Source organism: Besnoitia besnoiti, chromosome X (assembly GCF_002563875.1).
Source record: "Besnoitia besnoiti strain Bb-Ger1 chromosome X, whole genome shotgun sequence".
In the NCBI taxonomy this organism is placed as follows: Eukaryota; Apicomplexa; class Conoidasida; order Eucoccidiorida; family Sarcocystidae; genus Besnoitia; species Besnoitia besnoiti.
Genome location: NC_042365.1, coordinates 1,587,809 through 1,614,209, shown reverse-complemented (window position 1 = coordinate 1,614,209; position 26,401 = coordinate 1,587,809). Strand labels below are relative to the sequence as shown.

Genomic DNA, 26,401 nt, shown 5'->3' with positions numbered 1-26,401 from the left:
CAGAAGCCGCACGCGGCGCGCTCTCCTCTGTGTGCTGGATGCGAATCAAACGCTGTTACGATCCCCTCGTCGCTGTTTCACCTTCCCCCCCCCCGGCAGCCGGAGCGTAGACCGTGCGCTTCGCCGCGCCTTCAGAGTGCTTCTCGCTGTTCGTTGACGTCTTCCACATCTTCTCGCCTCCCCTCTCCTCTCTCCGCTGTGTCGCTCTGCCCCCGCTGGCGCCTTCGCAGAGCTCCGCACACGCTTTCTTCTATTCTCGGCGCTCACCCGGCCTCATGTGCCTCCCTGCGCTACTTTCTCCGCTTTTTCTCTGCGTGCCCGCCTGACGAGGTGTGCAAAGCGTCTCGTAAGGAGTCTATCTTCCTCGCGGACGTCTGCTATCGGGCAGAAGTCGCGAATCCACAGCTCGCCGCTCTCGCTCACGGTGAGGCCCTTCCAGTCGAAGAGCGCCCAGACATCCGCTCTCCGGTCGAGCTGGAAACACGGCGGAGGCAGCGCTCGCGCGCGAGCCTCCTTCTCTTCCACGCTCAGTCGCGGCAGCAGCTGCGGCGACGGTTGCGGCGAGCAAATCGCTGCACACGCCAACTCAGGTAGAGGCGCCGCTTCTCGAGCCGTCCGCGAAGACACAGGAGAAGCGAAAGCGACGGAAGACGCGCTGGAAGCCAACGAGGGGAGCGACGCTGAACGATGGGAGCCCGCGGGGCGCTCGGCGTCCGCGGCCCGAGGCAGGTCCCCAAGGCCTCGGCTTCGCGCCCTGGAGACTTGCTCCGCATGCGACAGGAGGTCGAAGAGCCGCCTGAAGGAACAAGAAAAGCGAGTCACACGTGCAATGGGCGACCAGCCACGCGGGGCGAGAAGCACAAACACGAGAGAGCACGTCAGTATCACGTCCGCAGCGAGTCTGCGGGTGGGAGCAAATCCTCAGTCTTCGCTGCTGCCTCGTTGTGCAGTCTGCTTGGTGGAAGCGCGCGTGCTCGATGCCCTCACTGCGGCTGTGAGTCTCACCAGTCAGAAAGCACTTGGTTGCTCATCGTCTGGGCGAAGCGCTCCGCCTCGGTTTCTTCCTCGCCCCGTTCAGCGCGTGCCCGTCGCTCGCGGGCCTCTTCTTCTCTTCGCACCCGCTCGAGGAGGCTCTGCGTGCCGCCGCTGGGCGCCGCGGCGAAGGAGAAGGCCGGCGACAGCGCGGGGAACAAGAAGGGCGAGGCGGCGAAGAGCGCGCGCCGCTGGCCGTCGCGCGCGGTCTCAGCCGACGCACTCGAACTCCAAATGCCCAGCAGCTGGTTGTCCAGCAGATCCGCAAAGTAGGCGCGAGACGGCGCGCGAAACGTCCCCACCAGCTCCACTGTCAGCTTTTCAGGCCTGTCCCCGCCAGACGGCGCCTGCGAAAACGGCGACGTCCACGAGGTGAACGGCGCTGCCGTCGCAGAGGCGTCGGCGGAGGAGGAGCCGCCAAAAGATCGAGAAGAAGAGATCTCTTGGGCGTCCGCCGCGGGGGGCCGCGAGCGAGACATCGAACGCGAGCCGCTGGCGGAGGCCGAGGGAGCCCCTGCGTCGGCGCGGCCTGCCTCCCCTTCTAGCTTCTGCCAGCGGAGCCGCCTGGCCTGGTCCGGTTGGGCGTCGTCGCCCGCCTCTCGCCAACGAGAATCGAGCGTGCGCGACGCGGAAGGCGCACCTAGACCAGGCAGCAGGGAAGAAGCGCGATTCAGCCATGCACCCGTCTCGGGGCCTGCTGAGGAATCCGCGCCGTGCGCGAGGTGCGCGGGAGCTGAGAGCTCAGCGGGCGGTGAAGCGGTGAAGAAGTGAGCGGCATGAGAAGGCGCGCGCGAAGGCAGGGAACATGACCGGCGCGAGGGGCGAAGCGAGCAACTCGAAGAAGCGAACGCCGGGCAAGGACAAGCGCATGCCCCCCGAGGATAAAACGAGGCGAGGCCTCTGCCTGCACAGGCCGGACTACACCTGTCTTCGCAGTAGGCGGGCTCCAACGAGTCTTCGGTCGACTCCCGCTTGACGCGCTCGTCGAGACGCTCAGGGCTCTCTCTTCTTTCCTCTCCATTTCTCCGCCGCGCTTTGGCCTCAGCATCCTCCCCCGAGAGAGCCTCGCAGCTGTCTCTCCCTTGCTCCGCTGCCCAGCGCTGCCTTCTGCTCGATGCACACGCGCAGCTTCTCCCTGCCGGGGCCTGACTGAGGTCTGCATTTGCGCCCTCGCCGCGGAGGGACGCCGCACATGCCGCGCCGGCGGAGGCAGAGAAGGCGCACGCATTTTCGGTTTCCTCGGAGTCTCGCCGCATACGCAGCGCCCATACCTTCAGCAGGCCCCCTTCCTCGTCCGCTTCCGAGTCGTCTGCGTTCTCCATGGCTGCCTCTTCGTCTGCATCTTCGGCGTCCCCTCTCGCCTCCTCGGCTCGCGCCCCTGCGGCCGGCGCGGCCAGGGACGGGAGAAGGGCGAAGCCGGCAGGCCGCGGGCCTCCGTCGCTAGGTCCTCCAGCAGGTCGCCGGCGCTCAGCCGCTCGGCGCCGAGAGGCGGCGGGCTGTAGCGCGCTCTGTTGCATCGTCACGAGGAACGAAGACGACAAACTGAGCCGGTACAGCCCATAGCCAGCGCCGCAGTCGATCGTGTACGCGCATCTGAAGCAAGGCAACACACAGAAGGACGGGCACCCAAAGCCATGCAAGAGCGCTGTCTGCTTCGAAACTGAGATGCGTGTGTGCGTTGTCTGCTTCGAAGAGCCGCGAGGCGCTGCGCCGGACTCGACGGCCACTAGCTGACAGGCGCGGCGCGCACGCTGTGAGGGTGGAAGGACGGGGTGAACCCAGGAGAAGGAACGGCGCAAGGAGAGCTCGTCTCATCTTCAGCACAGCGGTCTGCGGCTGCCGTTTCCCTCGTCAAGGCACGACGCTAGGTCCGTGTGCACTCACTCGAAGGCGGATCGCGAGTCGAAAAAGCGCACGATGCCCACGCTGTCAAGCGCGGCGAGGAAGTATCCCTCAGGCAGGCGCGCGTGCTGAGCCTGGCGCACGCGAAGGAGAACGGGACGCGAAGACGCCGCGGCTGGGGAGGACGGCGACGTCGGGTCTGACGTCGCGGGCGCCGCGGGGATGGCCTGGATGGTGTGAAGCAGACGTCCTGAGTGCACGCCAACACACGCCGCAGACGGAGGACCCGACGGATATGGATTGCAGGGCAGAGAGAGGAAAGAAAGCGAGACGCGAAAAGAGAGGGGAAAGGGATTTGGGGCACGGAGGGACGCGTCTGCGATAGGCATGCTACAGATGAAGAAGGATACACACGGCTGATGCGTGGACAGAAGGCGAAAAGCGGGAAAGAAAGTTCGAAATCATGCAGCGAACGCAAAGGCAGGCAGTTCTCATGGTTGGCCAGCGGACCTGCGGTGTACGTACACTCCGCTTCGGCTCCTCAGGTGTACTTACAGCCGCCAGCCGCGCTGTCACATTTGAACCACGCACACCTGGGTTTGCTTACCGTCGAGAATATCCCAGATTTTGATTTCGCGGCTTTTCTTTCGGAGCCAAGTGACAAAGTGTCGGCTCATATCGAGAGGCCCCTGAGTGGAAGCTGCGGAAATCGCCATCTGCTGCGCGCCCTCGTCCAGGGAAATCGTTTCTGGCTCTTCTGACTCTTCCTCATCTGATGCGTCTTGATTGTTCTCCTCTTCTTTTGGTGGTGCGGCGCATTCGGGACGAGTGTTCTGAACGCTTTCTCCTCGCATACGAAGGAGCTGTAGGCGCTGCAGATGCCGAGCAAAAAGCATGAGAAGCGCCGCTTTCTGCAGCTGCTGCGGACGCGCCTGTGTGTCAGCTGCAAGGAACGCCTCGGTCCTTGCCTCTCGTGCGCGGCTCGTTTCTGTCTCTAGAGGCCTCATCGCTGGGTTTCCGCCACCTGCCCCTCGTGCCTCGCGCCCCTCCGCTGCCTCCTCGGCAGTCGTCCGCGCGGTGAGACATCCTTCTCTCTCGGAGTGCACTTGAGAGAGAGCCCCTTCGGCGCCGCCGCTGCGTCTCCTTGATCCCTTCCGCCGCTTCAGCGAGCTTCGCTTCGCTTCCTCGGCGTGCCAGCGCATCCCGCGCAGGCCCCCTGCGGAGAACTCAAAGCGTTTCTCCCCTTCCTCCGCCTCCCGCTTGCGCCTCGCGCAGCCACCCGCCGGCGGTCGCTGAACATCTTCCTCCGCCGCCCCCTCCCCCTCTTCTGCTTCCGCCCCCCCTGCGCCGTCGTCGCGGCTTGCCAGGTGCGCGCGCGGTCGCGTCAGGCGCGGTCGTCGCTCTCCTTTTCGGCGCCGGCAGTCTCCCGAGCGTCGCTGCGCAGGAACAGGCCACAGGCCCTCCAGCGTCTCGGCGCCGTGCTCGCTGCGCTTCCTTCGTCTGCGACAATCGCCTGCAGTGGCCATCGCGTTCGCGTCTGCGCAGAGCGCAGCCTGAGGCAGCGAGTAGTCGGGTGAGAGGGGGGGCAGCGCGAAGGCAGCCGGGGAGAAAGAAGAAGGCGGAGACGGAGAGAAAGAAGAAGCAGACGACACGAGCGGCGGCGACGACGAGAGCGGTGGGGGTGACATGAGAGGCGAGCGCAAGAGAGGCGAGGGCAAGCCTGAGCCCAACGCCCAGAGGGCTCGGTCGCTTTCTTCTCTGCTGAGAAGTGACGGAGACGACGCCCGGAATGGAGATGAAGAAGAGGAGTGGATCGACGCACAGGAGGAAAATGGCGATGAGCACGAAGCCAGGCAGCAAGAGTGCTCGGAGGCACACGTCTCTTCCCTTGCACGGTCGCTGGAGGAGTTGTGTCCGTCCGCGGCGCAGGCGTCCTCTTTCTGCAGCGCGTCCTTCTTCTTCCTCTTCTTCCGCCTCTCGTCTCCGTCGCCTGAGGGAGAACTCCCTGTGGACGACGACGCTGCTACGGACCACCCGCCGGAAGAAGACAACGAGGTAGCAGCCAGCGCCGAGCTGGTCTCGAGCGAAGCGGCCGCCCAGGCGGAGTGGACGGGGAGCCCCTCGCTGCCTCTGCACGGCGGCCTGGGCCCGCAGAGCGCCTGGGCGACTCGAGGCGACGGAGCCCCCCGCGGCGAGCTGACGACAATGAGAGGAGGGCCCCGGAGGCCGGCCGCGGAGGGCGACGGAGATGTTGCGGACGAAACCGAAGGCGAGAGAGAAGACAAGACGCAAGGCGGAGGAGGCGCACGTAGACGCGACGAAGCAGGAGCCGGCAACGGAGAGGAAACCGATGAAGGAGATGAAGAGGAAACCGATGAGCAAGACGAAGCGGAAAGCGATGAGGGAGAGGACAGCGGCGACGGAGGAAGGAAAGGAGACGGGAGACGCGGAAAAAGGGAGGTGGTCACAGGCGACAAACAACGGTCGATGGATTCCTTGTAAAAGTGGCCTCTACTAGGCCAGTCATGCCCCGGCGGTTGCAGCGTTTTTGAGGCGCCTCTGACCTGACTTTGCAGAAGAACGGAAAGACAAGGACCGTCTTCTTCACCTCCCTTGCAGGCTTCGCGGTGTTGAGTTTGCGCGGCACCCAGTCGTGCGTTATTGTGTGCGTGTGTTTCGAGAGAGACGCTGTGGGTGCGGGTACTAGCTAGCGGTTCGGCCAGTCTCACATCTCTCTCTCGAAGACAGTCCCCTCCCCCCTCATCATCTGCCCTCATCTCGTCCTTTGCGCAGCAGAGCTGCGCGCCAGTGCCGCTGCCCGAGCCCGAAATGCAAATTTCTTCTTTTCGGCGAGGAGCGAAAGGAGAAGCGGAGGGAAGAGACAGGGAAGAAGAGGCGGAAACGGATTTTGCACACGAACCAAACGAAGCGAGAGCAGAGTACACAGAAGACGAGCCGATGTCAGACTTCTCTGCTCGTCGCTTCACGCTGCGCGACGGAAGGTAGGCACTGCGCTGGATATCTTGGAAGCGAAGAAGATCCTGCACGAAGGCTGGGGGGGCAGGTCGGTACCCGGCCCAGAGGAAATCCACATCCTCGGTCGCGAACGACAGCGAGGGCAGAAGCAATTCGGAGTGCACTATGGTGTACATACACTTGAGCGACTCGGAGTGGAAGATGCAGACGCCCCGCGATGTGAGAAAAGTCACCTGGCAATTACGAATGCTCACGTCGAGGCTGAAATCGTGAGGCTCCCAGCCTTCCAAACTGCCGGCTTCCGCGCTTCCTGATTCTTCGTCGTTTTCTCGCTCTCCCGACGGACGTCTCGTGCGATTCCCGTCTCCATGCCTCTGTCGAAATGCGGGGCTTCCGCTCCTCTCTGCTTGCAGATTGTCGTCTGCGGGCCGCCGCTCTCCACTCGCGTCTTCTTCGCTGGGCCGTCGAGCCGGGACGGCTGAGGACGGTGGCGACTCCGCGCGGGGGTCGGGAGCTACAGCGAAGGGAATTTTAAGGCGGCACACGAACGTGCCTGTTGCCAAGTCGAAGCCCTTCACGCACTTGTTCACGTGACAAATCGCCTTGGTTCGCGATGCCACCAGGCACGGCTTGCTGGCCGGGCCTCGAGCGCCGCAGCCGACCCGGGTCCGCCACTTTTCGCGCAAAGTCTGCAGGTCCACGCACTGTATGTACACCCCGTTCTCCCACAGCAGCTGCCGGCAATCCGTGGTTAACGCCAGGCAGCCTTCGTAGTTCACCGGGGAAGAGGGGAGGAGTTGTGTGCATCGCCGCCTCGTGAGGCCACTTTCTTCGGCGCTCGTCGGCGGCGCATGCGACATCGCGGTGCGTCTGCTGGGCGCGACCGAAGTCGGTTCCTCCTCAGCCTCTTCAGCGCACAGCGCGCGGGCAGACCTCAGCCGCTGAGAAAAAGCCTCGCGGCTCAGAAAACCGCATGCATCGTCCGCAGAGCCCTGAGGGAAAGCAACGGAAAGACGAGGAAGAGCCACCGCCTGACAATGGAGCGCCGAGACTTTGTTCGACCGTCTGCGTCGTCGTCTGGCTCGACTCCGATTCGCAGGACGCGCGGGAGACTCGAACAAGGCTTGCTGCCTGCGACCTCTTACCTCTCGCAACGTGCGGACGAAGACGTTGGCTTTCGCGTACATCAGTTTCCAGTCCCAGCCCTGGGGGAAACACACGGAAGCGGGGAGCTGAGGTGCGTAACTGATTGCGCCACAAGCGGAAACGACAGTCGACTACGCGCTGTGTTCAAGTAGCACAGCATAGCTCCATTGAGAAAAGAGGCATGTAGCTGCGTGCGCAACGGGAAGGGCGTCTTCCTGCTGGGAGTGAGCCGGAAGCTGCTCCAGAACATGTAAAACCAGAACGCAGAACAGGCTTGTGAATCTCTCTCTGCGAAGTCGGATAGCCCATCATCCCACGAAGACCGAGGATGCATAGAGGCAAAAAAGTGAATGTAGGCGACAGCACGTTATTGCTTTTTTGACACAAGTGTTTCGGCGTGCGTACCTGCGTGTAGAGAAGGTAGTTTTCGTATTTGTACCCGAATTTGCGGAGGCAGTGTTCCCGCCACAGCTGTTGGTGCTGCAGTGTCAGTACAGCCCACCAGCCCTTGCACACGGCGCTGCAGGCGCATAGGTCAGGCACCGGGAGGAAGAAGCCGAGGAGGAACACGATCGTTTCGCATGGGCCAGAGTCTTCTAGCCACAGCGCGGAGGCCGCTGACTCAGGGGTTTCGCCGGATGATGTAGACGAAGAGGGGCCTGGCGACGCGGGCGCCGCCGCGCAGAGAGGCGCGACGGTGCCGCAGGATGGCCCGCCTCCTCTTTCTCCTCCTTCTGCCCTCTGTAGGTTTGCCGTCATTGTTAAGCCCGTTGGCTGGAGTGGACGTCACTGCGGGCGGCGAAGATGTCCTCGGCCCATTCCCAGAGGATTTCCACCAAGTCGTGGAGTCGAATCCTCGGGTGCTCGGTGCAGTCTCCTCTCTGCGGCAGGTCGCGGCAAGCGGGGGAGCGGCTGGGGAAGTGCGCGAGCGAGGGCGCTCTGGCCATGGCGTCGTGCGGAATCAGAGGCGCAGGATCAGACGACGGTCTGCTCGGTGCACACTGTCTCGTTTTTCGACGCAGAAGTCGCAAACGCGCTCAACAGCGCTGAGTTCAGTCCGCACAGAATGGCAGGGGCAAGGGGGTTTGCGTCCACGGGGTCGGGCGCCCATGGAGATATGCGGCCTGGCTAGGCGCAGCCTCTTCAGCTGTCTTCTACAAGGTACAAGAGACAAATCGCCTGTCGGGATGCTTACACATCGGCCTTCACGGTTCGCATCACGCGGAAGGCTGGAATGGAGGGGAAACGCCGAGACATTGAGGACGAGTTTTGCTGACTCGAGGCATTCCCGAATGCGTTGCACGGCCTAGTTGCGGCCCGTCCATACACGCGATTCGTTCTGCAACTACTTTACGCCGGAGAGAGGGGGGGGAGGAAGGGGACGCACGATGCGTGGATTCAATGTGTGCTGCGCCAAAACCTCTCTCAAACCCGAGATGAGGAAGGTGGCAGCGCAAGTCTGAGAGAATTGGACACTCGTCCGCACACCACCAAAGAAGAATGTCTGCGGGGGGGGGCGGGAGGGGGGGGGGGCGGGTCCGGGGAGGCTCCGAGGCCGAAGTCGAGAGAGAGCGTGAGGAGGGGCTGGTTTTTCTTATTTCAATCCCATCCCAAGTTCCGATTAGGTCCGGAGTTTCCCTTTCCTCGCATCGTTCAAATACACAGCGGGAAATCAGCACATGGAGAAAAACTGCTCGAAATCACCCCTGACATGACGCCCATAAGTCAGCTGACGCGGCCCGCGCGATGCGCCGCCGGAGAAGGGCAATGCGTTTTGCGCCCGAGGGGGTGCGTGGAAACGGTAAATAAGAGCTGCGTTGGTAAACAAACTCTTCGCATCAAGTCGAAATTGCCGCAAAACTCAGAAAACGGCGTTCGTAACGCCCGACAGACGAACCACACAGAGGCAGGGTACCCCAAGAAATCACACAGTCGAAGCGGCGGGGCGGTTATCGAGTCAAAATCTCCTTCCCCGTCGACGCAGAAAGGATTTGAAACGACCGTCGTGGATCTTCCTTCGCCTTCAGTGGAAACGGTCAAGGCATCTCACGCAGCAGGAACAGTGACGAATGTCGAGTGTGGGAGGCGAACGGGAGCTAGCTCGCGAGTGCGACTGCACGCGACAGCATACGCACGCCCGCTTGGTTCTGAGACACACACATGGGAGCAGGGGGGGGGGGGAGCACGACGGGATCGGGCAGACGGAGGCAAGGTGACTTTTCGCACGCCTGCGAGGTCTTTTCCTAAAGTCTCTGCACTCGGAGGTGAAAGCGCGGAGTTCTACGAACAAGACGCGAAATTCCACTCCTGAACCACAGACGGTAAAACACGCTGCAGGGGAGTAGGTGTAAGCCTCGCGGCACGCCGAGACTGTGAAGGTGGGGCCGTCCGTCAACCTCAACGAGAACGGGGTTCGACGACGGAGAGCAAAGGTGGTTTTCCTACTTACCAGTGATAGAATGCAAGCGTGGAAACGGGGGAGGTGGGAGGCTACAAGGCGACGTAGTTTCTTCACGCTTTAGCTCACGTTCAGGCAAGCTGTTGCAAGTCGCGGTCAGACGCACTCCCTTGAAGATACCTGAAGAACTTCGTGATATTGTGACGCAGCCACGCACCCGAGAAGCCTCCAGCCTCCTTCATTTCTTGGAGTCACTACTGTTCGCAGAGAAGCTGTCACGTGTGGACGGCTAGGTGGACGTGGCGGTCAGCAGGACAGCTCGCCATCAGAGAGCGGGGTCACGGCGGTCTTTCGAAGCTAAATACTCCCAGCAGAGAATCCGGGCTATCGACGGGTACGCTGCATTCTCATGCGCGCGTGTCTGCGGGGGCTTTCTTCCGTAGTTCCTTACTGACAAGCGGAACTCCGCCGTCTCCGTGCGCGCTGTACTCGGAGAAATCAAAGAGATGGGGGGGAAAGTCCGTCCGACCGAAATGGCTCTTATTGTCTAACGATGGCGTATCCATTGCTCCTCGAGTCTTTACTGCCTCTCACCCAAACTCCGATTCAACATGGATGCTTGAAAAGCCCGCTACTGGCTGAAAAACGCAAGGGGCATCGATACCTTCCAGTGGTGCTGCATATGTTTCGGTACGTTACCTGCTCTTCGGGCAGGCATATACTGCCCCTCCTCATCCTGAGCAAGCTGCACTTTCCGCTGCGTGTAAATGAGACTTCGACCGAATAGTGGACGAAAGATCGGGGGTCAGCATCCCAGCTGCTTATATGCTGGCACCGTAGCGAGACCAGATTCCGGCAATAATGACAGCCGTTGGGGGGCTCGCGTTAGCGTTGCACGTCCTTCACCGCGTCTTGCTTGTGTGCATTCGTGCTTTATGTCCGGATCTCTTCCGCCGACTGCTGCCCGGAGCTTCTAAACGATCACATTTTCTCAAGAGGGAAACATCGTCTTGCTGCTGCTGTCTGCTTAACTTTTCGACCTCTGCGCTTCGGAAGACGGCCTCAGAGTGTAGCCTCAATGGCGCGAGATCATGAAGCAGTGTCCATCTGACCTCAACTCGTTGCACTGTGGTCTTAAAATCTTACTAGGAACCGCGGCATCCGTAACTGCGCTGGCTTGCTGACATGCGTTGAGGGAATCCCTTCATTCTTACCCTTATCGTCGTCGACCCGTGGCGGGCGTGTGCCTGGTACGGAGAGGAGATGTGTTGTGGTTCTACCGCAAACTATTGATATGCGTGAACTATATCCTCCACTACGGCCCCCACGTTCGTCTAGTGCCGGTTAGAGAGGCCTGTGCGCCGGAGTCTACGGGAAAAGTTATATTCATACATAGAGATCTATATGAACGGGGGGGGGAGGCAACGGATGACCCTGATTTCACCAACTAGAACCTGAGCCACTCTTCGGCCCCCCAAGAAACCAGGTGTATTGATCCGTTACATTTGTGAAAAGTGGCGGACTGCCGCCAATCGGAGTACCTCCCGGCGCGAAAGCGCTGGAGTACGCTTAAGCAAGCCGTGATCGTCCCAGCCCAATGTCGCCGCGCGGGAAATGCGGCACGACGGCGCATCGCCCTCAGGCCGCAGTACTCCCCACTCATAGCTCTGGAAAGGTTGCCTTGAAAGAAGGTGATAGAAATTCCTCTTCTAGCGACACGTATTCTCTCGGCCTGCCTCTACGAAACCCAGCAAGATCCGTTACCAAGTTCGTCCATGGGTATTGTCTGAGAGTTGCATGCAGCGAATCGATTCTTCGAAAAGGTGCTCGCGGGAATCTGCGCAGCACCCAGGCGCAAGACCGCTACAAGCGCCACTTCAACATTCATCTTTGAGAGCCTTCTCTTTTCTCGTCTCGCCTTTTCCGAGAGAGGGCGGAGCGGTGTCTGTGAAACTTCGCCGATTCTCCCATGCCTGCCGCACACCGCGGTCGTGCCCTGCGCGGGTCTCGGCATGCCATTCTGGGCAACAGGAGTCCTGTCGCGTCGTCATTCTGCCAGTTCTCTGTCTCGTCAGCAGTGCAATGAACATGACCGGGCTGTAATCCGCCTGACCTAGGGGTACCGTGTATCCGCTTTTTCGTTGCAGCCTCTCTAGAGCATCGCGAGAAAGTTTCCGTCTCCCTACTCACAGACCAGCTGTCTGCGCGACTAGCGGGGCGGAGTTGGTCTTGCGAAGAGCCACGCTTTTTAAAACTGGAAACTTCACCTTCTCCGCCATCTTTTGCGAGGTCACACTCATTAAGAAATCTGCTTGTACCTCGCTGAACGGAAGACAGTTGCCTCCTCGTGCGACACCCGCGCGCAGGTTTTCTATTGCACGCTTTGTTTTCAAGAAATGCAGCTCGGAGAGGATATCCCACTTGCAGGAAGCTTGTTAATATCCTTCTTATCCGCCTCACTGTCGCGAATGACCCTCGTTACACATGGAATATGTTTTCTGCAACGCCGCTTGATCGGGCTCAGATGGATGGTTCATTTTACTCGATGCAGATCTCTCCGGGCTCTAGAGAGGTATATTTCTGGCTCGCGCAGCTCTCGGCAGCTGCAAATCACGAGCCTTGCTGTCAGTCTGACTGAGACATGTGAGTCGCCACTCTCTCTGCGCAGTGCCATCCTTCATTTCGTTCTCTCCTCGAGCTACACTCTCCCGCGCGCATGCCTCTCACGCGATCTGCCTGTCGCCCGGAGGCAGGATTCTCTTCGAGTCTTCAATAGAGGAATCCGAGCCCGCTCCTTCAGACTTCCTGCCTATCTTGCCCTTCGCAGGAGTGCTTTTTCGAAGCGAACGTTTTGCGGCTCCGCTTTGCGGGTCGCGCCGCGCTGTTTACTTGGCGCTGTCCCCGCTCTTTCAGAGCACAGGGTGGCGACCGGCAGGTGTGCTGAAGATTGACTAAGCGTCTTGCAGCGGAGGATGACGGAGCCTTCACGCGCCTTGCGGAGTTCGCAGCGATGAAATTGCCGACGGCGCCGCCTCCCGCCGCGGCGGCCTCGGACGCAGGCGGCGGCTCAGGGTCGTCGCTCGCGCCGTTCCTGCTGCAGCTGCTTTCGAAGCTTTTTTCTGTGTTTTCTTCCGTCGTTCTTTCTCGCGTCTTTGGCCTGCCGGCAAACATTCTGGCGGCCGCGGTCTTTCACCTCCCGACGCTGCAGACGACGGCGCTGTTCCTCTTGCGAGAGGGGCTGCGCCGCACGGCGACGCGGCCCATTGGAGGGGTCGGCGAATCCGTCCGTGAGGACGCGCTGTGCGGGGGCGAGGAGGCATCTGACGCGCTCTCCAGTGACGAAAAGGAGGGAGCGCCGGATGCGCGGCGCGGCGACGGGCGTGGGCTTAGGCGTGGGCGTGCGCGCGGCTCGGGCGCCAGGCGGGCTTCATCATCGGGCGACCGCTCTCGGGGGTCGTTCACGCGTTCGCGCCTCTTCCACGGCTCCGCTCAACGCAGTCGACGATGCAGCAGCATGAACCTTGCATTCCTCGGCGTCCTCTCGTCTGCGCTCTTCTCGGCGATCCTGGCCATCGTCTGGCTCGCGGCCCTGCCGGATCTGAGGAGCGCTTCTTCAGCTGACGCGTCCGCCTCTGGAGCGCCGCCGCGAGCAGGAAGGCAGTTGGGGTTTGGTTCTTTCCGCGCGCGGGGCGTTCTGGAGCCGACGCCCCAAGAGAGAAATCACGAGCTCGAGGTCACTGAGGACGCTGCGACGGTGTGGTCCTACCGCCTCGCCGTCGGACTCTTCTGCCTCGCGACGCTGCTAGAAGCTGCCGCCGAGCCCTTCCTCACGGCGGTCGTCCTGCGGGCCTCTGAGGCGGGCGCGGGGGGTTCGCGAGGAGCGGCGGAAGCAGCCGTCTACCCCGAAGCGACTGGAGAGCGTTCGGACAGGAACCGCGCCTACAGCGATGGAGGCGGGACCGCGCGCGGCGGGCAGCCGTCTGAGAGCGTGGTGCCGCGCGGGCAACGTCGCGGAGAGGGACAGAAGAGAGACGGATTGTCACCAGAGTCGAGAAAGAACGACTCCGAGCCTGCATGCAGAGGAAACGCAGCCGCCACGCGGGATGCAGACGAAGCGTGCCGATTACGAGCTCTCGCAGAAGCGGCCGCAACCGTCAGCAAGATGGCCACGATCCTCGCCCTCCTGGGGTTTCTACGGGTCATTCGCCCCCGCCTCGTGACGCTTCATACGATGCAAGCGCCAGTCTGCCACGACGCAGCCGGCGTCTGCGGCGCGTCGTACGCGTCGCGCGAGCCTGCGAGCTGGGACCCATTGGGCGGGTCTGCCCCGCCCCCCCAGTCTCTGTTCTCTGCAGCAGCTAGCCTGCTTCCTGCTCACTGGCGGCTGACTCTGGCTCTAGCGTGTAGCCACCCGCTGGCGGCCTTCGGCGGCGGTCAGGTTGTTTACTCTCTCGTCTGGCTGTTCGTCCTCGCTCGTGCGGCGCTGCAGGGCGGGGCCAGCATGTGCGAGGGGGGCGAAGAGGAAAAAGGCGAAGCCAGAGGAAAGCGGAAAGAAGGGAAACTCCGCTTCACATTGTTCGTGTTTAGGCGCTACCTGCAAGCCCTGCAAAACGTCTGCTGCGGGAGATGCAGCTGCTCCTACACGCGCTGCAGACCGCACGAACGCACACGCTCTGCGAACTCTTCTGAGGCCGCGTTCCAGCCTCCTCGCGCGTCCCCTCCCCCGCCGGCCTTCTCTCGGGGCAGGGCGCCCTCCCTTGCGCCTGAAGCCGCGGAGGTCGGTGCGCGACGAGCATCAGACTCTGCTTGGTCGCTGCGCCGCCTGCGGCGCGTCGTCGTCTGTCTTCGCGAGGTGGTTACGAGAGCGCACATGCGTCTGTCCAGCGCGAAGGAGCACCTCGTCATCGCTGAGCACCGGCGGCTCCTTCGCGTCAACTTCGGGCTCATGCTGCAGAAGTTCTTGGGGACCGAAGGGGAAAAGCTTCTGCTCTTGGCTCTTCTCAGCCCAGATGCCGCAGGCGAGTACGCCTTCGTGAGCGCCGCGGCCTCCATCTTTTGTCGTCTTTTCTTCGCCCCCATCGAGGAGGCTGCCTTCACCGCCTTCTGTGCTCAGCCTGTGAAGGCGACGGCACTCGCCTCCGTGGGCCCTGCAGGGGGGACGGAGACAATGGAGCCTAGCGGGCCCAAGGCCCCGGGCCCGCGAGGGAACACGCGGCAGGAGGGAGGCCGTGGGTCGGGAACGGAGGCAAAAGAAAATGGGGAAATCCGCCTGATTTCCAGGAGAAGCGCCATTCTGCCTGTCGGAGGAAACATGCAACACCATCTGACATCACGAAAAGAGGTCGATGATTGCTCTCTCCACCAGGCAGGAAACCTGGCGAATTCAGGCTTGCAGCCACCCAGTGGCCTGCGCTGCCGCAGCCACGTCCATAGTGCTGACAGGCACAAGGAGACTTGCGAAGCGGTGTATGGTTCGTTCTGTGGCGATGAGTCCCCCAGAGGCGGAGCTGGCCCCGCGGACGAGGGACAGGAGGAGGTCGCTTCGCCCGCAGGGGATCGTCCCCTCCCCGACAGCAGCCTAGAAGCCGCATACGCGTCTGACGGGGCTTTTGGGCCTTCCCTGCCGCTTCTGCGCCGCGTGCTCGCCCTGGAAGGCACCCTGGGACTTGTCGCCGCGGCCAACGGGCCTCTCTTCGCTCGGGCCGCGCTGCGGTTCGTGTACGGCCCGCGGTGGGGTAACTGTCCCGGCGCCGTCGCCGCCCTCCAAGTGTAAGTTTCCTCGCTCTGGAGGCCGGTGAGGCGGACAGAAGCACGAGATCGGCGGCGGAGTGTCACACACGCTCTGGTCTGCCCCGTGTCTCGCAGGGGACACAGCTGGGGACTGAGCAGGGGAGTCAGGCGCTTGAAGTTCGTGAAGTCCCGGCGGCATCGCCTGACGTTTCCTGCAGCCCACATCCGCGGCTTTGCTCGTGTGCATGCGTGTCTGTGAGGGTGCTTCTCGTTCGAAGTTCTTCAAGACTTGCCTCAGCGGTGTCGCTCCTCGTCTGTTTTCAGGTACAGCGTTTACCTCTTTCTCTTGGCTGTTTACGGCCTTCTAGATGCCTACACCATGGCCACGGCGTCGCCCGAGATGCTGCGGCTTCTCCGTCGCTTGAACGGCGTGGCGACGGCGTTTCACCTCGTCGTCTCGCTGCCTTCGTGCGTCTCTCTCTATCCCGAGGTAAGTTGCACGTATCGAGACATCCCAGAGTCTGCGGCGAATTTGAAGCGCGTTGATGGCCGCTGCTCAGCCCCTGTGTCTCGCCAGATGGGGGGAGGTCGTTTTCGCAGGGAGAGTCCCTTTCTTGACGCCCCAACCGCATGCAGGAGGCGCTGCGTTGAGAAGAATGAAGACCTCTGCTCATGCCCTGCTTGCTCCCGCCTCTCCAGCCCTTAAGCTCCGCGGTGCGACGTGAGTTTTGAAGAAAGCAAGTCTCCCTCGCAGTTCGACGACGGTGCATGACGAACGCGTCGATTCGCGGAGCGAGGATCCTCGGCGCACTGCAGGCATTCGTATCTGGCCAACGGGGTTGCGTCGTGCGTGCGGCGTGGCCTGTGTTTGCTCACACTGTGGTGCCTGGGGTCAGAGCTGGATTTCCGGCGTCTGTTTTGGGCTTCACACGCACCGTCTGGTGTTCGTTTTGTGTGCAGCGGCAGGCCGCTGCGGTCGTGGGGATGCAGTGTCTCTTCGCCGTGGCGAAGATTGGTTTTTCTCTCTTACCGTTCGCCTACCGCCTCGCGAGTCTGTGGCTGAAGCCTGCGCGGAGTCTAGAGTCGCTGCGCGTAGTGAGTCACGCGTCGCCCCGCTCGAAGGTAGCGCGCGGAAGCGCCGCCTTCGACACTCAAGACAAGTCGCTGCGCTGTGCAGAGCCGCACAGCGTACGGTCAGGGCTCTTTTCGGAAACTTTTGAGACAGAACGCGACCCTCCTTCGCGGTGGCGTTCCCTCGCCGAAGCCTCGCCGAAAGGGGCACGGGGGGGGGCGAGCGCTGCTGCGTCGCCCTCCGAGTTGTGGACGCCACAGAGAGACTCGGGAGGCAGTGAGAAAGCGCGTTTCGCGAATGAACCCTTAGATCTGGGCAGCCTGCTTTCGTGTGTCCCCTCGGCCGCACTGCTCCTGCTACCCCCTTCTCTCGTCTCGCTGGTGCTGCCGATCGTGTGCTGGGCGCTCTTCGCGGCCGCCGTCCTCGCGGCGGCGCGGCGGGCGCCGCAGATGAGCTGCTCACGCAGCGAGCCTTTTGCGAAGGAGTTCTTCGCAGCGCCCGACATGTCACCCAGCGTGCAGGACGCAAGTGGCGCTGCCGAAGAGTGTCAATCCCACGAAGAAGGCGGTGCAGAGACTAGCGAGCGGATGTCTTGCAGCCGCCGCAGCAGCAGAAACCGCATAAAACGCACGCGAGACGGTTCGGATGCCGCGGGAGGGAGGGTCTCGCATCCCCCCAGACCGTGCGCCTGCCTGGCACAGAGATCTGCGTGGAGGAATGGCAGCTCGAGGTTCTGGTGGGCGCGGCCGTCGTTGCGGGCCTCGTCCTGTCTCTGGCACGGCCGTTTTTGAAAGCAGGCGGTTTGCTTCGCGCAAGCAAAGTGGCGCAACTCCCGTTTCGGCGTGGAGCCATCTCACTTTAAGGGCGCAGGCGCTGCTGCGAAGTAGCGAAAACTCAGTCGAACAGTCGAGCTTTTGGCAAAACGAAAGTACCGCGGAGAGGAACTGGGAAAAATGACGTCTCGCCCCGCGGGTAGCAATGAGCGTGCATGCTTTAGGGGATTTAGGCTGTTGGCCGCGCGAGGCTTCATAGCTTTTTAACAGTGGTGTGAGTGGAAGCCTCTTCACGTCGTACCCCTTGCGTACGCGAGACGGGCAAGCGGCGCAGACCGACCGGCGAAACCAAGTTTGCTATCGAAGTCTACGTTGTCATAGAAACCTTGTTTGTACGGACTAAGACGCTGGGTGTCTTGTTCAGGGATCACGGCTTTGTTATGTCTTTTTAAGCCATTATTTTCTCCATTCTGAAGGCGAGCCAGGCCTATGCCGGTTGGCGTCCAACCCTACAGCGCGGATGGCTGCCCTCTGGGTTTTTGACCCAGTCGAAGCTTACGCGTTTGCTGTGTTTTTTCTGGGGGCGTGCTTCTCTTAGCTGCCGCAGTTGATGCTTCGCCACAGAGGCCAAATGAGAGAAAGCGGGGAGCTGGATGTCAAGCACCATACGGCATTCAGATGTCTGCCTGCTGCCCCTCCTCATGGGGAAGATTGAGGACAGAGAGCCGCCCAGGTCTGCGCTGCCCCCTGTGTTTGTCAGTCCGCGAATACTCTTATCTGCGCTCCTATGATGGTACCGCAGCAGCGCCTGGAGAGCAAAAAGTTTGCAGGAAAATAGATTCAGCGTGGTAAAGGGCGTCCGCTATCCGCGGCGTGTGCGTCGCAAAACTCAGCTTCAACGGATCGCCTTCATACGAACCTTTTGAGTTTTTGAGGTATTAGATTCTTAATATCTAACGTTTTTCAAAACGTATCGGGGAGAACTACCCAGCTCCAAAGGCAAAATCCCAAACGTAACAAGTATGAAATAGGACTGTAGATTATTCATGTCTTAGAAAGGCATGTGTCGTATAAAGGGTTCCACAACACCACGAGCAACTGGATCAGCTCTTTTCCGCAAACGGGTAACCCAGACCGGTTTGTGGCTCACGAGATACTATGCTTTACAGCAAACAACTTGCACAGGCATGCGTCCGGCCCCGGGGCTGTCCCCCTGACGCGACGCACTCCTCTCTCGTGACAAATCCCCTCGGTTCATCACGTGTCTAAACAGCAACATCACAAGGGGGGAAGGGGGGGTTGAGCCATAATGGCGGGCTCTACTGTGCATCTGCTTGCGGACGGATTTAGCTTCTCAGAAATGCTTGGAGAGCGTCGTCTGGATCGGCCTCACCCAGTGCGTTGTTGAGGTAGTTCGTGAGGACTGGTTTATATCAGGCGAAATTCAGCGAAAAAAGTGGCTCACTGCGAACTGTGCCAGCTCCTGGCCCCCGTAGAGGCTGTGCCTGTCTGTGTGTCTGCTGCCTGACACGCTCAAACGAGGAATACGAGGTCGCTCGACACTCGCATGCGGCATCACCTTCCGGCTGGAAGGATGCAAGGCGCGTTTTCTCCTAACCGTCGTCTATCAGGCGGTGACAAAGGAAAGGGCAGAGAGCAGAATGCCTAGGGAGGGTTTTCAAAGCGCGCTTTCGCGAGTACGCGGTGGAAGAACTCCAGTCTCTGCCGGCCGCGCAGCACACGCGCAGACGGGTTGCGTGCATTGCGACTGATCTGCATGCATGCGCACTGAGAATCCCCCTTTGGTCAACTGGCTCTTCGGACCGCGGTGGACTTCTGAAGACGCTCGAGTCAACAAGCGATTGTAAACTTTTATTCTGCATGCCGGCCGACTGCGGCCAGACATTTGGTTTTACAGGCTCTTCACCCGATGCCTGCGGAGTAGCCCGTTTGGCTCATGACCGTCCCGATTGCAAATAGAAAAGGCCGGAAACGGCGCGTGTCCGCTCCGCCCCTCTTCTCGCGGCGACTCGACGGGAATTCCACGGCTACACATCGCTGAGAGTTTTCCACGTCAGCGATCTGCGCGCGTTAGCCACTCACCAACGCCCCGGACAGACTTCCTCTGCTTCGCTTTTTCGATGCACATCAGATCACGGCGCGCAGGGAGCTGACGGTGGCCTCGGTGTCCCTGTGCCGTGGAGGAACTCCTGTTTCGCGCGAGAAGATATTTTCCTGATATAGGTTCTTGCCTCTACGGTTTTGCCGCACTTCTGCAGAGGCAACTCTGCAGAAGCTGCTTCACGCGCCTTCCGGTCTGCGGCGCCTCTCTGCGCGCATCCTGACCGGAGTTTTATCTGTGGAGAGCCGCACAAGAATACCGAGCAAGGTCGCTCTTTTCTTCTTTCTCTGTTGGCTCGTCGCCTCGTCTCCTCTCTGCATTTTATCAGAGGCACTCGCCTGGCCATCCCTTTTCCGCCATTTTGATTTCATTTTCTCAAAAGCGCTCCCAGTCGCGCGCCCTCTGCGGATCCAGTCTCGTCTTTCACGTTTGCAAACCACGCACCTGCCCCGTCTCTTTATTTGGCGATCTCTCCCTGATCATTTTTTACGCGTGTCGTCTTCTTCTTTCGAAGCACGTCGCTTCTGTGTCTCGCCTCTGCTGCCACCGACCCCCGCCCCTGCCGTCATCCGGCCTCCCGGCACACCATGGAGAGGCCCGAAGCCGGCGACGGCGAGCGCATCTTAGACGCGACGCCTCTGGACGACGAAGGAGTTCTCACGCTCATTGAGCTTGACTCAAAACATCCTGTTGTGAGCGCATCGAGGCACGCAGCCAACGCTTGCGTGCATGCATGTCCGTGGCGTCTATAGCTGCATACGCCGAGAGTCCTAGACGAATTGGCATTTTCTACATCGGAGCACCTGTTTGGACATCACAATTCGCGCATGCATGAGGGCCTGACTATCGACGAGGACTTTCCACGAGCGAAATCGCGGACATATACATATGCATATGTATCCGTGGATATATATATACGAATATATATATATATATATATATATTAGAAATTACATGTGTGTAGAGGTCGTGTGGATGGATGCAGGAGCGACATGATTGCAGGCTCATGTTTGGAACTCCATTTCGAACATGAACTACACGCGCTTGAGCAAAGGCGCCGTCCTGCGCGTGGATGGTTTTTAGGCCGGCAGCTCGCTTCATATTGGAGGGGGGGAGGCTGTTGAGAAAGTGACGGAAAGCAAATAGTGCTCAGCCTCGTCGAACCGAGGCCCCGGGTGTCCCTCCCCAAGCGGTGTCAGACTAGTACTTTCTCCAGTTTCCACTCGTCTTCTCTCCGCGCAGATCATCACGGCGAATACGCAGGTTCAACAATATCTCCTCGAGGCCGTGAACAAAGTACGTTGCTTGCACTAGAACGCAGAATTTCCCTTTTTTGACACCATCGAAGGCATTGATCCAAACTCTCTGTGGAAGCTGCCTGGAGGGAAGCCTTTCAGTTTTTTAGCGAAGATCAGGCGACTTTTCTACCTCGTTTCTCTTGTTCCCACATATCCTCGGTTTGCGGCGATAAGTCTGTATGGCATCCAAGCAGTCCGCAGAGCCGCGCTTGAGCGTTGGAGGCACAGCGAGAGAATGGAGCGCCAGCACGTCTCTCTCCTCACAGCGCCGTCTCCGATCCCCTTCCGTGCCACATGTGTTCGTTCTCTTTTTTTAATAGTTTGAAGCCCCTTTTAAACAAATTTAAATTCCAGAAATTAATCACAAAAATTAAAAACACCATTTACATTCAATTGAAATTTATATATATCATTCGAAGAAAAAAATATCTAATAAAATTTTGTGTTCAAAATCAATTAAATAAAAGAAAAATTCGGTGAAATAAATATGCTTGTAAGATAACCCTCTCACGCGCTCAGAAACCGAATTTGCGTTCTCTTTGCGAAACGCGACCCCGAAACCAGGCATGCACATGCAAGTGCATGCGAATATGTCTGTCGGTGCGCGCATCTATAAGTGTGTGCCTGTGTATGTGGCTGCTTATGTGCCGCGGAGAAGGAGTTGAGGCTTCAGGGGAGTTGTGTGCAGAGAGTGGCTGTCTCGCGTCTGCGCTGTGATTCTGCAGCTCATCGCAGAGGTCTGCGAGTTGGAGACCTGCGGGAGGCGTCGCCTTTCGGCGAGCGCACAGGAACACGAGGCTTCCGCCGGATCCCCAGAGAGGCAGGCCAGCGGAGGGACGGCGCGTGTGTTGGAGGCAACGGCCGCCCTGGCTGCAGAGGACAGATCCAAGTTCGCCGAGCAAATGAAGCAGTGCCGCATCCTACTAGACGCCTGTAACAGCGTCGTCGTTGATTTGGTGCGCCTGACAACTCAAATGTAAAGGAGAAAACTAGTGAAATCAACGAAAGTCGAGCAGAACCTGTCATGCACCGAGGCAGAGTGTGCTTGCTGCTGCGCCGATCGTGGCCTCGCTTGTTGCTTGCCCTCGTGAACTCGCCTCACTGAGCACGGCTGTGTGTCTTCTCTTCCTCGCTCAGGACGGCGTGGACTTCTCCGCGATGAAAGTCATTTGGGGCGACGAGCGTTCTGTGCGGCAGTCTAGAAAGCATCTCACGCAGCTCGTGGAGGTAAGTCAAGTGACGAGGAGTCATTCTGCCTTTTCTGCGTCGCGGAGACTTCTCCCAAGCCGCGAAAGAGGACGGGTTTTTCTCTGCCGCACGGGGCGGAGAGAGCTGTTCACGTAACTGTGGGTCCTGCAAACGGCGGAAATCGACTTTCCTGTGTCATGTTTTTTCGCATGCGCACGCACGTGTAACTGGACGCGACCGCACGACGGAATTCCAAGTTCGGCGGTGTCGTTATCTCACCCCGATTCTTAGGCCGCGAGACGCCGCCGCTGCCGGCATTGGCACGGTATTCCTCTCTATCTCTGTCTTCTTATCCCTGCTGAGCATGGTTGCCATTTTTGAGAAAGGCCCTACAGAGACACAGTCGTGTGTGTCTACGTACAGGCCTTGCGCGTAGTTAGACAGCCTTTTCGTGTAGACCAGAGAGGCATAGACTCTGAGTTCCTCTTTTCTGTCTCCTCTTCATCCCGCATCGTGTCGCCCTGTGTGCCGCCTGCTTCAGCGCATGTCAGATCGCCTGGAGAAGACGAATCAGTTTTTGAAATCCGTTTTTGCGCGTCTGCCAAAGCTCCCGTCGGGCTCTACGTCCTCGTCTGAGTCTCCAGCGGCGTCTCCTTCGCCGGCTTTTGCGTCCGTGGTGTACTCCGCGGCCGCGACGGCAAGCGGAGAAGGCGAAGAAAGCAGCGAGCAGACAGGAGAGAAAGCGGAAAAGGCAGGAGACGCCAAATCCCGAGAGAGCAGCGACAAGGCGGGTGATGAGGCGCCTGAACCAGTTGCGTACGTGTCGGCAGGGCTCGTTTCTGGCAGTCTTCTCGAAGAATCGAGCGCGGGACGAGGCAGGGGCCGTGGCGACGCGCTTGCGCCCGGCGCCGGAAGGTGAGAAAAGAAAAAAAAAGCGCGCAGCTGTCAAATCAGAAGGTGGAAGGAGGAAGCAATTTGCGTCGAGAGAAACATAGGGGCTGTGCATGTCTCCGTCCGAGGTCGTTTTCAAATGTTCCCCTCTTCTCATTTAGGTTTAGGGTCCACCATCTGCGCATGCGCGCCACGATCAGACTGGCAGGCTCGAGGGCGCGCTAGGCTGTTCAGATTCCTCTTTTTTCTCGTCTTTTGCTCTCCATTTCTTTTCCCGGGTCCACTCTCGTAGGTGCGCGCGGCGCCACGCGGCCTGGGCTGTTTTTGGCTTGATATGTGTGCTTCGCGTTTGCAGTGGAGGCAAACGAGTCGATGCTGCGTGTCTCGCATTTCGCGTTTGTTTGGTGCGCGCCGCGTGTGTATATGCCTGCGTTCTCCCCCTCTCAGGTGTTTCCTCCGTGGTCGTGACGTCTTTCGTGTTTCTTCCGTTCCCGTTGTGTTGCCCTTTCCGCGCGGTTTTCCACACTGAGTCGCAGTCGATTTTGTTCCCTCTTTGACCTTTCCTGAGGGGTTTTTCGCGGTCTGTGGTGTCTCGTTTGGCACGTCGGTACTCGGTGTCTGTCCCGCTGTCGCCGCTTGTGTCTCCAGGGGTCGCGGGCTCGTCCCTGCGGCGCGGGGACGCGGTCGCGGCGTCTTGGGCGCGGGACGGGGCCGGGGCCTGGGGCCGGAGGACAGCCCGCCGTCGTCAGAGGACGAGGCCGGCGGGGCGGAGGAGGGCCTGAAGGCGCCGACTGCGGCAGGCTGGTCGGCGTCTGCGACGGCCTACTCGTTTTCGTTTTCTTCTCCCGGGGCGGCTGCCCCGTCGCCCCCCGCCGACGGAGACAAGGACCGCGCGCCCGCCGCGAGTTCCGCCGTGGAGGGCGACGACGGCGGCGAGGCGAGGCGCCTGGAAGGCCGCAAGCACGCGCGCGCGGAAGGCGAGAGAGAGGGAGGAGACTCAGGAGCGGGGGGCTGGGGCACTCGGCGGTGGAAGCGGAAGCCGGCGTCCAACGTCGACTGGCTGCTCAAATGCCGCACGAAGCTCTGCGAGCTGAAGGAGCGCACTATCCACAAGGCGATCTCTGACGTCTTCATCAAGGATCGGGTGAGACCCCACGCCCACGAAGCGCGTGCGACTGGGGGCCTCGCGGGTGCTCTGCGCTGCCTGGGAGGCCCAGCCGCCAGCGCGACGCCCCGGAATGAGGTGCAGCGGCAGTAGTCTCAGCCATTCCTGGGCCGCGTCATAAATATGTATATATATATACATGTAGATGCATGTAGATATGTTTAAATATGTGCTTTGAGCTCTATGAGGTTTTGCGTCCGCGTGAACGTAGGCACGGGGGTTCCCTAGTGTGCTAGATATGTATGTATACGCATGCGTAGGCATGCATAGGGGCATGCATATGTGTGAGTCTGATGTGCATTTTGTACTCTGACCGGGACTGCTGCGTTTGACAGACGACTCAAGAAACGATAGAGAACATGAACCACAACTCGAGCAAGCTGGAGGTGGTCTCCAGCAAGCCGCAGTCGGAAATCACCGCGGACGAGTAAGTTTTGAAACGCCGATGCTTCGCCCACGTGCGGGGAAGCAGCTCTGAAGGCGTGCGTACCACGTGCGGGATATAATAGGTAGATATGTGGCTTCTTCCACACAGATGCGTGAGCGATCTTTTTATAGTATATATTCGTGACTGTAGAGGCGGCTAATAGACCGTCAAGGCTGTGCTGCCACCTTCTTCTTAGTTCCCGAAAAGAACTTACGGAAATGTAGTTTGCAAACGCTTGCCTCAATATATTGGTTCACATTTTGACGAAATGAGATACACAGGGGCAATATGTTTGACGCGTCGCCCAATATACATATATACACAGATGTATATATGTGTATATATGTATTTGTGTGGATATATGACGAGCATGGACCTTTGAGCGCCTTCCTTGTTTCGTGTTTTCAGTCGCCGGGTCTTCATGCGCTCAATCGAGAGCTTCATCGCAGGCCTGGAAAAGGTACGCGAGCACAGGCGAGCCTCAGCGGATAAACGAAAACAGAGGCAGATGTGAGGATAAGGAGCAAAACACGTTCTGCGCGTTTGCACGTCCACTGGCGGGTTCATGCGGAGAGTGAGAGTCGCTGATGAGCGGCGTATTGTGGGGGGAGGGGGGGGGAGCAGCTTCTTGCCCCCCCCCCCTCCCCCTGATACGCCGCGCTCGGGTCTCCTAGCCTATGGCTTGTCTCCAGAGAGGTTTCATCGCGAGCGGCGCTTCGCAAAGCCTCTCCGCGTCGCTCAAGCTCCTTTCCAGAAGGCTCGTAGACGCTGTCTCTCTCAAATCGGGAAGCCGGATTGGAGTATGGGTGTTGCAGGCGTGTGCACTGATCGCGAAGCAAGCGATGAACAAGCGGCAGCTGATGAATCTCTTCGAGAGTGCGTGCAAAGTGGAGAAGCTTCAGACGCCCAACGAGCTTCTACAGGAAATGTCAGTCTAAATCGCTGCATGGAGACATTTATGCCGCCAGCGAAACCGCGCCTTGCATGCGTTGCCATGAAGCAGGCACTGATAAATCTCCGTCTCGAAAGAAGACGTGTGCAGATACGGGAAAGGGCCTTACTTCGTATTGCTGGAAGCCAGTGGGACGAGAGAGACTTCCTGCGATGCCAAAGCAGGAGAAGTGTAGAGTCTTATGAGGAAGTAATACGCCTTTCTGACTGCGTTTTGCGCTCGTTTTCTCCGCAAGCGCATCGTGATGAAAGGGGGCACCTTGGTGAATTTCCACAGCGTCGCCGTCGCTTTCTCGGCGTCGCCGTTTGTACCTCTCTCGTCTCTCTGTGCGCGTTCATTCCGCTTTCTTCTGCATGTCATTTTTTTCTCTGCTGGTGCGTTTCGCTGCAGGAGAAGCACAGCGTCGCTCCTTCAGACTTTCGCCTTCATGCCGCCGAGCCGAGACAGCGACTCGGACTGAGTCCTCTATCTCGTCTGGAACAATTGCCCCTGTCGTGGTTTTATCCTACGAAGCTGCGTCCTGCCGCGCCGTAGTCTCGAATTTCAAGCTGTCGATTTCTATTCTGCGCCAAGGCGGCGAGGGGGCTTTGTTCTTGCTTGCGGCGCCTGCGGCTGGGCATCGGTGTTTCTTTGTCTTATCATTTCCTGCTTCATCGCGTGTGCTGCCGCTGCCCCAAACTGCCAAAAGGCTTTGCGCGAGCTCTGTCTTAAGACTTGACTCTGTTTCGGCCCGTTTTGTTAGCAAAGAAAGCTTTTTTCGCGTCGCGGGCACGTCGCCTCTCAGCAGTGGGAGGGCCTCTGCGAAGCCCTGCGGGCGACGGGCGCTGCGAGCGCACAGCGAGCTTCGGCAGCCATTTCCGCATCTCTACACCCAGAAGTAGTCCTGCGTGCGAAGCGGGGTGCGCAGCGGTGCCGCGTAGACGTGCTCAGGCGCCCTGTACTGTATGAGCTTGCGCGGATACATAATTTCCACATCTAGATATCTCGGCGTCTCTACATACGTGCGTTTGGCTCGGTGTGGAGTCGCATGAACGCCTGCACAGAGTGTGGTTCCCTCGTGTCACTCTGCGCCGATCGCTGGGTTGATTCCTTCGGGGCTTCTCCTTCGCCGAGCGAGTGCGAGGTGTCTCTTCCTGGAAGCGGTGGCGAGGGCCTAGCCGACCCCCTAGAGCGAGACGCTTCCGCGCTACACAGAGACGCCAAGGCTTTTATGCTAGGGCAGGAAAAAGCGTTCACGCGTCTGTCTAGGCTCACATCAGCGGAAACCTGCCTCAACAGCCTCTCCGCACTCCGGCGTTCGCGTGTACGAGCCTGTCACAAACACGCTTCCACAGACGCCGCTGCGGTGATCAACTCACAGGCCTCATCGGTATCTAGAACATATAAAAA

The 26,401-nt window shown here is 59.8% G+C and overlaps 3 protein-coding genes across 3 annotated transcripts; 2 read left to right on the top strand and 1 right to left on the bottom strand.

Moving 5' to 3' along the window:
* Nucleotides 1-273: 273 nt before the first annotated feature.
* BESB_017800 (uncharacterized protein) lies at nt 274-7,755 on the bottom strand (the record flags this gene model as incomplete). The annotated part of the gene is made up of 6 exons (XM_029360495.1): nt 274-796; nt 1,006-2,625; nt 2,917-3,124; nt 3,482-6,842; nt 6,996-7,055; nt 7,402-7,755. 6 exons carry the CDS (start codon nt 7,753-7,755, stop codon nt 274-276), a joined length of 6,126 nt encoding a protein of 2,041 aa, XP_029216471.1.
* Nucleotides 7,756-12,404: 4,649 nt separating this feature from the next.
* Nucleotides 12,405-16,987, top strand: BESB_017790 (uncharacterized protein; the record flags this gene model as incomplete). The annotated part of the gene is made up of 3 exons (XM_029360494.1): nt 12,405-15,163; nt 15,449-15,614; nt 16,085-16,987. The coding sequence occupies 3 exons, from the start codon at nt 12,405-12,407 to the stop codon at nt 16,985-16,987; spliced, it is 3,828 nt and encodes a 1,275-aa protein (XP_029216470.1).
* Nucleotides 16,988-19,678: 2,691 nt separating this feature from the next.
* BESB_017780 (uncharacterized protein) lies at nt 19,679-25,472 on the top strand (the record flags this gene model as incomplete). Its single annotated transcript, XM_029360493.1, has 10 exons — nt 19,679-19,783; nt 20,334-20,387; nt 21,115-21,345; nt 21,527-21,616; nt 22,119-22,492; nt 23,117-23,612; nt 23,969-24,060; nt 24,469-24,520; nt 24,876-24,988; nt 25,403-25,472. The coding sequence occupies 10 exons, from the start codon at nt 19,679-19,681 to the stop codon at nt 25,470-25,472; spliced, it is 1,677 nt and encodes a 558-aa protein (XP_029216469.1).
* Between the last annotated feature and the right edge of the window lie 929 nt (nt 25,473-26,401).